This window comes from Pituophis catenifer, unplaced genomic scaffold, assembly GCF_029215685.1.
Source record: "Pituophis catenifer annectens isolate HBS135680 unplaced genomic scaffold, rPitCat1.0.hap2 SCAF_7, whole genome shotgun sequence".
NCBI classification, from domain to species: domain Eukaryota; kingdom Metazoa; phylum Chordata; class Lepidosauria; order Squamata; family Colubridae; genus Pituophis; species Pituophis catenifer.
Genome location: NW_027256887.1, coordinates 88,875,459 through 88,886,210, shown reverse-complemented (window position 1 = coordinate 88,886,210; position 10,752 = coordinate 88,875,459). Strand labels below are relative to the sequence as shown.

Below are 10,752 nucleotides of genomic sequence, written 5' to 3'. Positions count from 1 at the left end.
AAGAATAAGGTTGCGGTCTATTTTATCAAATGCCTTACTGAAATCCAAGTATACAATGTCCTCAGCATTTTGCTGGTCCGTGAATTTAGTCACTTTGTCAAGAATGCAAATGGTTTGTCTGGCATAATATGTTTTTGACAAACCCATGTGGGCTTCTAGTAATAGCTTTGCTTGTTTGTAGGTGTTCGCAGATCAGTTGCTTATCTTTTCTACGATCTTCCCAAGTATTGATGTCAGGCTGATTGATCTGCAGTTTCCTGGATCCATTTATTTCTTTTTGAAAATAGGAACCACATCAGCTGGAAGGAAGGAAGGAAGGAAGGAAGGAAGGAAGGAAGGTTGGTTATGTGTCTGTGAAACTGTGACTTATCACTGGTTGCTTTGTAACTATTCGTACTTATGACAGATTCCCTTATACTTATGCTACTTACAGTCTGATTTCAAAATTACAATGGGTGTGCCTCCTCTGCCCGCCCAACTCATGTGATTGCATTTTGGTTGTTCGGTAACCAGCTCACTTTGAACAGGTTACTTTGCAACATCCCATAATCGTTTGCATTTTTTGCTAACTTCTGACATTTACTTCCAATTTCTAGCAAAACATGCTGGCTGGGGAATTCTGGCAGTTGAGGTCCACATGCTTAAAGTTGAAGATGCTGAGGAATACTGAATCAGATGTCATTTCTGCCTCCCGGTTGTAGCTTGTGTGTTCCTTGTACTCAGTCCCAGCCTTCTGAAGAACAGGTCCCCATCTTCTATTAAAGGAAGCCTAACTCCCATCAGAGCCATGTCTGGAATTGTTTTCCTTGAGGAAAAGACCAAGGCAGATGCCCCAGATGTCTACCTGCTGGGTACATCTTCTCTAAAGAGGCAAACTCAGAGTCACAAGTGTTATTTGGAAGGGTGTTTTATTCAACAGTATCACAGCCAAGAAAAAGGTCAATCAGATATACAACAGAGCTGCAAACATGGACTGGATTGAACTGGAGGCCCTGGAAAGAAAAAGCTACCATTCAAGTCAGTGCCATTTGCCTTTGGAAGAACAGCTGCAATCCTTCGGGGTCACATTTCACACACATAGTTGAATGGAAGGGAACAATTTTCAGCATACCACTTCAGGGCACCTAGAAGAAGAGAGAGGGGTGGGGTTGGTCAGACTTTCCTAATTGTTCTTTCCTACTTACTTCCCAAATAGTGGAAACCCAGTGAGATGGAAAATGCAGCTCTCACCTCCTAAAAATGTGTTTATTCAAGGAGTGGACATCTTGCTTTTGTACGAAGCCCGATCTAGAACTGAAACCGGCTGCAATATTTATTGCATTTTTCTAAGAAGTGGAGTTGAGTTGGATACATCTCTTCCTCTCTAGTTGGTTATAAAAAGATGTTGAAGACTTTTGCCTTCAGCTCCTCTGGCATTCTGAAATTTTGCCATATTTTCTAACTGTTTCATCAAGGATGGGTTCTTTTAATGTTTGTGGTTAAGCACCACAGGCTGAAGTGGTGACTGGGAATTGATGGTTATAAGTATGACTGGAAAGTTGAAGAGGACTCACCATGTGGGGGCTTCACCTCACTTTTTCTGCTACAGGATCAGTTTCCCTCCACCTCCGCCCCCCATTCCCCAGTTTCCCCTGCATCAAAGTTTGGAGACATCCCTCTTGCCTACATCTGCAAGACTTTCACCCTCAATTCAGGAAGACCCTGAAGGTACGTTCCTTCTGGACTTGGAGTTTGCCCTGAAGGCTGCCATGCCAGGCCCAACCAAGACAAGACAAGCCAAGCCATATCAAACCAAGACAAAACAAATCAAGCCGTGCCCTGTTCCCTGCCTTGCACCTCTCCTTTTCCTCAGCCATCCCAACCCAATCAGGAAATCCTGATAAATACATTGGACAAAATATGCAGACAAAAGGCAGGGTTCGGGCGATCCCCTAGTCAAGGATCGCTGGGGTTCGGCAAACCCCCAAATGCCACTCCTGCTGGCCACGCCCACCCTGCCCCTCCCCTCCCAGGAGTCTTCACGGGACTTGTTCATCATTCTAGGTAAGTGCAGGGGCTGTGCAGAGGGTCATCATTCTAGGTAAGTGCCTAGGGGTCGTGGGAGGGCAAAAAACGGAGGTTCCGGTAGTCCAGAAATGGGCCTGTTTCCGGCCTCCGGACCCCGGGGAAGCTGTTTTTGCCCTCCCGGAGGTTCAAGAAAAGCCTCCGGAGCCTGGGGAGGGTGAAAAATACCCCCCCCCCTGCTGTGGTGCAGGTGCCCAACTAGGCCATGCCTACCATGACCACACCCGCCCAGCAACGGGGCAGCTGAAGGTTCTGAAGCTCACCCCTGCACTGACCCAATTCACCCTAGAGAGGGGCAGACTTGGTTTAGCCTTCTTGGCCAAATAATAGAATAACAGAGTTGGAAGGGACCTTCTAGTCCAACCCTTCTCAAGCAGGAAGCCTTATACCATTCTGGATAAATGACTGTCCAATCTCTTCTTGAAAATCTCCAGTGATGGAGCACCCACAACTTCTGAAGGCAAGCCGTTCTACTGATTAATCGTTTTCACTATTGGGAAATCTCTCCTTGTTTCTAAATTGCTTCTCTCCTTGATTAGTTCCCATCCATTCCTTCTTGTCTTGCCCTCAGGTGTTTTGGAAAACAGATTGATTCCCCAAAAATGTTTCTCAAAGTTAGGACTCACCATTAGCTCAGCGAATTGCCCTGCTACTGAAAAGGAGAGTTTCCTCCAGAGATCTTCCTTAGGGCAGAAGGTGGGAAAAGATGATGCACTGGAGAACAGACCCTAACTCTTAGCTACGTGGAGTCTAAAAAAAGGCCAGATGCCTGCCTTCCATCTGGGACAAAATCATGGGATTCTTCTCTTTAGAGAAAGCTAATTCTCTTACATCAGACTCAATGAGAACAGATAAGAAAAATATGAGGAAAAGGGTTTCTCTCTCTGGCCCTGAGGCACCACTTAGATGGGATCTTGATAATTCTGATCCCATTTCAAAATCAAGCACCATCCCACACAATTCCCTCCCTTAAAATGTCCTTCTCTGAACCAGCCCACTCCGAATGTTTAGGAATTGCTGCAACCACCCATTTTTTTGGCTCCAGGAGCAGAGAATAGCAAGGAATTCTGGGAGGGGGCACGGCCACATGTCTGTAAAACCCAAGCTCTTTCACTTCTTGGAAAGGTGGCCTTACCTGCAGTGTAGGCCATCATGACACAATTCTTGTCCCTATTATTATTGGCGTCCTTTAAGTTGTTCCAGTTTCTGTAAATTGATGTAGACATATCTGTCCATCGCCAACGTCGCTGCAAAGAACAAAGGTGGGGAGAAAATTGCTATGCCTTCAGCTGCCTTTCTGGCCCCCAGAATCAGGGAGTGGTTGGGAAGCTTCTGTGCTCAAAAGTAGTTTTTGGGGAGACTCCTCCCCGAGATGGCTGCTACTGGGTAGGAAGAATTTCTTTTCCTTACCATGATCATCTGTTTTTGCTGCCAGAGCTGGTTTTCTGGCAATCTTGCTCCCTGGAATTGAATGGCGCAACAAGGAATGGCCTAAGATGAATTTTGGATCATTGTGGACACACCCAGAAGGGGCAACCTTGAAGATTGCAGCTACCTATGGAAGCAGCTGGAAAGTCATTTTTTTTTCCTATCAGCCAAACGTTCTTGTAAACAATGAAACCTTCTGAATGTTTGTTTTGTTTTCTATCTTTAAATGTTAATTGGCTGGTGCTGATTTATTTCAATCCCCTGCTGGATTTTATCTATTTTTTTTTCTGCTCTTGCTTTTTGATCTATTTGACTGTTTTTATCAGCTTCTGCTGAAAAAACACGGCACCTACCTCTGAATGATGAAAGTGCTTCTATTTGAATTATACTTTATTGAATATTCACTGCAGGGAATTTGTATTTTATCAACTTGCAAAAAGGTTATGGATTAAAATGTTCACAATTATCTATGGTTTTTAAGGAAATTTCTGCTTTCTGGAATGTGCTTTCCAACACAGGGACAAATCTGTACCATTTTGCAGCTGCTCCCTGACCTTTTTTGAGAGACTCTTCTGGCAGCTGAACCCGTACTGACCCCCCACCACCACCACCACCACTGGGCACTGCCAGTCATGACAGCCCCTACTGACCTTCCCTCCTTTGAGGTTGTACAGTCCGATCCAAATGGGCTGTGAGATTTGAATAGGAAGAAGCCACTCGTTTATTTTGCTCATCACTGTTTCATCGGGGATAGAGAGAAGATGGCTGTTCCTTTCAGAAACTATGCAGTCTACCTGCAGGAGACCAAAAACAAGGAGAGGATTTCATCCTGAAGAACTGGTGGGAGGATTTGTCATCTCTCCACGAGCTTTAGCAGGCTTCATCAACATCCACTGGCTGTGTTGGCCAACCTTATACCAACATCTCTAGACAGTGCTTCCCAGCTTCGATTGTGACTTGGAATCTACCAGAGAGAAATAAATGGAAGAAGTCAATGTAGAATGATATCTACTGCTGATGAGCTGAAAGCAATGGGCATGGGGTCCTTGAGAAAGAGGTTCAAGAGTCTTTGGGTGCTAAAGGAATTGAAGACAAAAGGGGGGGGCTAGAAGAAAGAAAGAGTGTAGGACAGGAACATCAAACTCAAGACCTGGGGGCCAGATCTGGCCCGGGGAGTGCTTAGATCTGGCTCGTGGGGCCACCCTGGAAGCAGCGAAGGACCCGCAGTGCTTCTGCCAGCAAAAATGGAGCTTGGGAGGGCCATATGCACACACACACACACACACGAGCTCCATTTTCACTGGCAGAGGGTTGCAGGAAGCTGTCACAGCCGGAAATGGAGCTTGGGAGACCGTTTTTACTGGTAGAGCTCTTGGGCCACTAAAGGCGTCCCTGACACGCATGACGTCAAGCTGGCCATGCCCAACCTGGCCACACCCATCCCGGCCTCCCAAGGTCAAACACAACCCTGATGCGGCCCTCAATGAAATCAGGTTTGACACCCCTGGGGAAGGAGGATATAAATGAGGTTTGCAAGGAAGAGATAGCAGAATGGATCAAGAAGCAAAGAAGACCAAGAGAATGGTGATTGGGTGGAGATGGCCAGTAAGAAGTTGAAAGAAGCAAAGACAGCATTTGATGCACCTGCTAATGTTTGCTTTTTTTTTTCTTTTTTTCTCCCATCCTTCCTTCCATATTTATAATTTACATTTATAAGGCTATTCAACCCAACACGGACTCTGGGTGGCGATTTCCATCTGTAATTTTTTAGCTAGAACGATGTTTCTCAACCTCAGCAACTTCAAGATGGGCAGGGTTGAATTCCCAGAATTCCCTCAACCAGACATGAGAATTCTGGAAGTTGAAGTCCACCCATCTTCAAGTTGCTGTGGTTGAGAAACACTGGCCTAGAATGTTTCAGGACCTGTATGAAGAAAAGCTTCTCTTTGTCCACCTGCTCTGATTATCCCTGATGTTCCGGTTCCATCATGACCATCCTTCATTATTTTCTCTTTCAGTTGCTACATCTCAGGTGCTCCAAAGGATCTCTTGTCATTTTGGTGAAATTGTTTTGTCTTCAGATGATGGCCTGTCGGCTGTCGGCCCCTCCAACAGCCGAATCAGAGGAGGAGGAGGTGTGGGAATCAGGGTCAGCATCAAGGCAACCTGAGAGCTCCAAGAGGGAAGAGGGAGAGAGAAGGAGACAGAGGCGGAGCCTGGGCCATCCGTCAGCCCTCAGGTGGAGAGTCAACAGCCCTCAGGTCTGGAGGTGTCTGATGAGGAAGAGGAGAAACAGCTGAGTCCAGTGCCTGACGCACGGATGCGCAGAAGGCAGAGGAGAGGAGAGCAGTGGAAATCTATGGGCCAGTCCTTGAGATGGAAGAGCCACCGCTGCTAGCGAAGCCCCACCCTTGCTCTTGGTGTAAAAGGCAGGGGGCGGAGATGAATAGGTGTGGTAGACAACTATTCATCTCCCTGCCAAACAGACTTTTTATCCTGCAGTGAAAGAGAAATTTTTTGCTGGTGCTGCTGGTGCTCCTAATAAAGGAATCTTTTGAGTTCACTTCAGAAGGTTTGTCCTGTTTGGGGAGCTGGGTCAGAACAATGGGTCAACACCTGGTTAGTACTGACCTTATCAAGGACAATGGGATAGAAATCAACTGCCAAAAGACCTCCTCCATAATTTGCATTGGAGTGGAACGAGATCTTTTATTTTTAAGCAGCATCCAAAACCTACTTAGAACTTTCCTCCCAGTCAACAAAGTTCTCCCAAGTTTGATTTCTCACTAGAGAACAAGCATGAAATCAAATTTACTGGAACGATCATTGAACCACAATTGCAAATTTTAGCTTTTTCTGGGCTTTAACTTTCGTATTTCAATTCAGTAGAAGGTGCCATAGCAAGACTGGGTCCCTTAAAAGAAACCACCCGGTCACTACCCAGTGTTTTGTTGATCATGTATAATTTATCAGCCAAAAGCTATCTGTACGGCTTCGAAATTCGTTGTTTTTTAAAATCATATTATTTTAAAATTTAGAAATGAAAAAAAATGACATCTAATAATATATTGAAGTGTTCACCTGAAACCTCAAGACATTTTTATATTGCTCCCAATAATTCTCTGGTTTCAATATTCTACCTCAAACTTGATATTCAGCAAGAATGTGAGATTTGGACAACAGGTAGTCCTCAACTTATGACCATAATTGAGCCTGGCAAGTACAATTGCAAGTCATCAGGTTGTAAAGTGAATCATCACTTTATTTTAATGTTATGACTTTTTTTTACAGCAGATGTTAAGCGAACACCACAGTCGTTAAGAGAATTTGTGTTCATTGTGGGGCAGTTTTTGCTGAAAACCAGAAGTAAACACCGGTTTCCACCAAAAATTTTGTAAATTCTGGTCACATGACTGGGATTCTGCAAATGGCTGCAAATGAGCCACGGTGGTGCAGTGGTTAGAGTACAGTACTGCAGGCTACTTCTGCTGATCACTGGCTGCCAGCAGTTTGGCAGATCGAATCTTACCAGGCTCAAGGTTGACTCAGCCTTCCATCCTTCCGAGGTCGGTAAAACGAGGGCCCAGATTGTTGGGGGCAAGAGGCTGACTCTGTAAACTGCTTAGAGAGAGCTATAAAGCTCTATGAAGTGGTATATATGTCTTAGTGCTATTGCTATTGCTAAATGCATGACTGCTGGATGGAAATGTCCACCCATCTTAAAACATGCTGGCAGGGAAATTCTGGGAGTTGAAAGTCACCCATCTTAAAGTTGCTGAGGTTGAAAAATATGTTTATCGATCTGGTGAAGCTTCTCCCTGTCTCACCATGTTCATGCTCGGCCTTCTACCTAAACTCAAATTCAGAACCAGCCAAAGGAAAAACTTTCTCACACAGCACTGGGTTTAAATGCAGGATTGGCAGGCAGCAGTTAGGATAATAGCAGCCAGTTAAGGGGGATCTGGGAAGAGGACAGGAGAGATTTATGGGGGTGCAGACTCTCAACAGCCACCACATATGAATGTGGATGTCCTGTTCTAGAGCAAGGGTGTCAAACTCAATTTCATTGAAGGCCGCATCGGGATTATGTTTGACCTTGGGGGGGCCTGGTGGCTGTGACCAGCTCGACATCACTCATGTCGGGGGTGCCTGTGATGGTCTGGGCGGGGCTGAGGGGATCCATTGTCTCCAGCAGAGGAAGGTGAGACCAGGGAGACACAGGCTGTCCAGAGCCCTAGGCAGCGGAGGACAAGCAAGTTTATTTTGCTAGCATTCTGCCAGCAAAAACGGAGCTCGGGAGGGCCATGCACGCCCCTCCTGTGCTCCATTTTCAGCTGCAATGGCCTCCTGCAGCACTCTACAAACAAAAACGGCCACCACCAGGTTGTAGATCAGTGCCTGATCAGCCTGGGCCGGGCGGAGAAACCACGAGCTGGCCATTTGCTGTTTCCAGGATGGCCCAGCAGGCCAGATTTAAGTACCCTGTGGGCCAAATTCAGCCCCCAGGCCAAATCCGGCCCCCGGGCCTTGAGTTTGACACCCCTGTTCTAGAGAAAAAAAAGGACTAAGGGTGATATGTTATCAGTATTCCAGTATTTGAGGAGCTGCCACAAAGAAGAGGGCAGGACAAGCTTGGCTCTCCAACCACTCACAACCATCACTTACCTCTGCCTGAAGCCAAGGTAGAAAGTCTTCAAAGAATTTATAGCAATGGTCTTTATAGGGCATCCAGTCTTCAGGGCAATGGAACACAAATGCTGCAAAGAATGGAACAATGGAACAATTCAAGATGGATGGAACTTCCTGAAAGATTTCAAGATCTTAAGAGAACATCCACACCTTGAGGAAAAGAAAAAGGAGTGAAGGGCAGTGGAAAGAGAATGCAAGGAACAAGTTGGAAGGGTGGACAGAGCAGACACGGAGAACAATGGCAACCATAGTCCAATGTCCAATATCTACAGAGCTACCACAAAGAAGAGAGGGGCTCACCAGAACACAGAAAGGCAGAACAAGAAGCAATGGATGGAAATTAATCCAGGAGAGAACCAATCTAGAAGTAAGAAGAAATTTCCTGACAGGGAGAACAATTAATCTGTGGAATGACCTGCCTCCAGAAGTTGTGGGTGCTCCATCACTGGAGGTTCTTAAGAGGAGGTTTGTCTGGAATAATATAGTATTCTCCTGCTTGAACAAGGGGTTGGACTAGAAGACTTCCAAGTTCCCTTGCAACTCTGTTATTCTGTTACGTTAACCTCCAAGATCCCTTCCAGCCCTGTTACTCTATACTCTAGGGTGAGGCCGGCAGGAACCCTGGAAATTGGAGTTCAACGTGAGAGGAACAAAGGGTCTCAAAGTGAGTCTCAAGGAGTATGCTGGGGGTGGTGAGATCCATGAAACTGAGGCAACATGTATTACGAAGTCTGGGTGGGTGTATCTCAACGATAGATCAAAATTGAGGTCAAACTCATGGACATACTGGAAACCAACATCTCAAGAACCTGGCTGTTTGAAGGAATAGCGGTTGTTATGTTGTTATCTGAGATGGTATTGAGCAGGGAGTTGGATCAGAAGATGAGAAGTAGCTGGAGCAGTGAGGTTGTGCAGTGAGCCAGAACACACAATTGTGGTTGAGTGAAGAGAGCTGGCTCCTGCATGAGGCAATCTGCGCTGTGATTGGTTGCTGTGGATGTGGAGGAGGAGTTTCCCTTTTCCTCCCCACCTTTTTCTTCTGTGTGCCTTGTGTGCCCTGTGATTTATCTCATGATGCTCCTGTTCGCCTGACTGTCTAGTTTGCTGTTCGCCTGACTATAGCTTGCTATACATAGATGTAAAATAAATTTATGTATATAAAACTGCTGGTTCGTACCAGTGTCTCTGACCATTTGGATACGTGCTGCGCAATTCCCTGACATCATGCCACCAGTTTTGTTTTTTTATATTTTTAAAAAACATTTTTATTAAGTTATAAAGTATTATAAAATGTAAAACTTTGAGTCCATTCATATAGCTGGAGGCTTCTTGTTTAGCCCTTTTCAACCGACCACAAAACAATGTTTTATTTCCATCAAAAAAAAGATACTGTTTTTAAGTATTCCTGGTTCTCTCTGACTTCACAGTTTACCAGTATTTTTCCACGTACACTTTATAAAATATTGGGGGGGGGGGGTGTTTCTATCTCTTGTGTGCATTTTCCCATCCCCTTCCTTATTTTATCATTCCACCAGATACTCCCCATGCTTCTGTAGAGAATAATAATTACATACTTCCAAGTATGTTCACTTCCCTTCTCCCTTCCCTTTCTCCGTGGTATTGTAGCCTCCTCTGCCATACTGGTAGTCCTCAACTTACAATTACTTGTTTAGCAACTATTCAAGGTTACAACACTGGAAAAAGTGACTTAGGACCAGTTCTCACACATACAATTGTCATAACATCCCCACAGTCATGTGATTAAAATTTGGGCTCTTGGCAACTGGCATGTATTTTTCATGATTGCAGCATCCTGGGGTCATGTAATCACCATTTGTGATCTTCCCAGCTGGTTTCTGACCAGCAAAGTCAATGGCCGAAGTAGATTTGCTTAACAACCATGTGATTCACTTAACAACTGCAGCGGTTTGCTTAACAGCCATGGCAAAAAAAAGATCATAAAAATCAGACGTGACTCATTTAATAGCAGAAGTTCTGGTCCCTATTGCGGTCATAAGTTGAGGGCCACCTGTCTTGCTACTAGAGCCGTGGTGGCACAGTGATTAAAGTGCGGTATTGCAGAATAACTCTGCCGACTGCCAGCAGTTCGATCCTGACCGGCTCAAGGTTGACTCAGCCTTCCTTCTTTTCAAGGTCAATTGTGCTTCCAGATGCCTAAGCTCAGTGGGCAACTTGCTTTCCATGAAGCCAGGACTGCGTTTTCAGAAACCTGCTGGCGTCTTACCATGTTAAGATGGCCTTGCATGTCTGCAGAGCTCAGCTGCCAGAACCTACCTTGCAAAATGGAGGAGAAAATCAGAAGAACCAAGCAGCCATGGAAGAAGGAAGTCACTCCCATCTGAGGAGAAAGCACAGAGAAAGAAGACGCTCGGGAGAAGGGAAGGGAAGGAGCTGAAAGAAGAACCAAGGCTGAGCCAAGGATCATCTGACATGGCTGCAGGATTTGAGCTGAAATGCAAATGAAGGGTTGCAAAATGAACTACCGTAATTTGAGGACGACCTATATCTTAATTTTTCCCACACTGAAAGTTCAAGCCTGTTTATTTCATC

At 45.4% G+C, this 10,752-nt stretch overlaps 1 protein-coding gene across 1 annotated transcript; it reads right to left on the bottom strand.

Moving 5' to 3' along the window:
* Window positions 1–1,062: 1,062 nt before the first annotated feature.
* Window positions 1,063–10,540, bottom strand: LOC139319809 (C-type lectin-like). Its single transcript, XM_070947847.1, has 5 exons — window positions 10,477–10,540; window positions 8,158–8,249; window positions 4,143–4,286; window positions 3,200–3,311; window positions 1,063–1,124 (listed from the first exon to the last, which is right to left on the bottom strand). The coding sequence occupies exons 1-5, from the start codon at window positions 10,538–10,540 to the stop codon at window positions 1,063–1,065; spliced, it is 474 nt and encodes a 157-aa protein (XP_070803948.1).
* Between the last annotated feature and the right edge of the window lie 212 nt (window positions 10,541–10,752).

Bases quoted from the DNA above. Each gene is read 5' to 3' on its own strand.
- LOC139319809 (XM_070947847.1), bottom strand. From the start codon at position 10,540: ATGGGAGTGACTTCCTTCTTCCATGGCTGCTTGGTTCTTCTGATTTTC. The intron at 4,287-8,157 runs GTAAGTGATGGT...GGTCTCCTGCAG, and splicing joins TACCTTGGCTTCAGGCAGAG to GTAGACTGCATAGTTTCTGA. The intron at 3,312-4,142 runs GTCAGTAGGGGC...TGTTCTTTGCAG, and splicing joins ACAACCTCAAAGGAGGGAAG to CGACGTTGGCGATGGACAGA.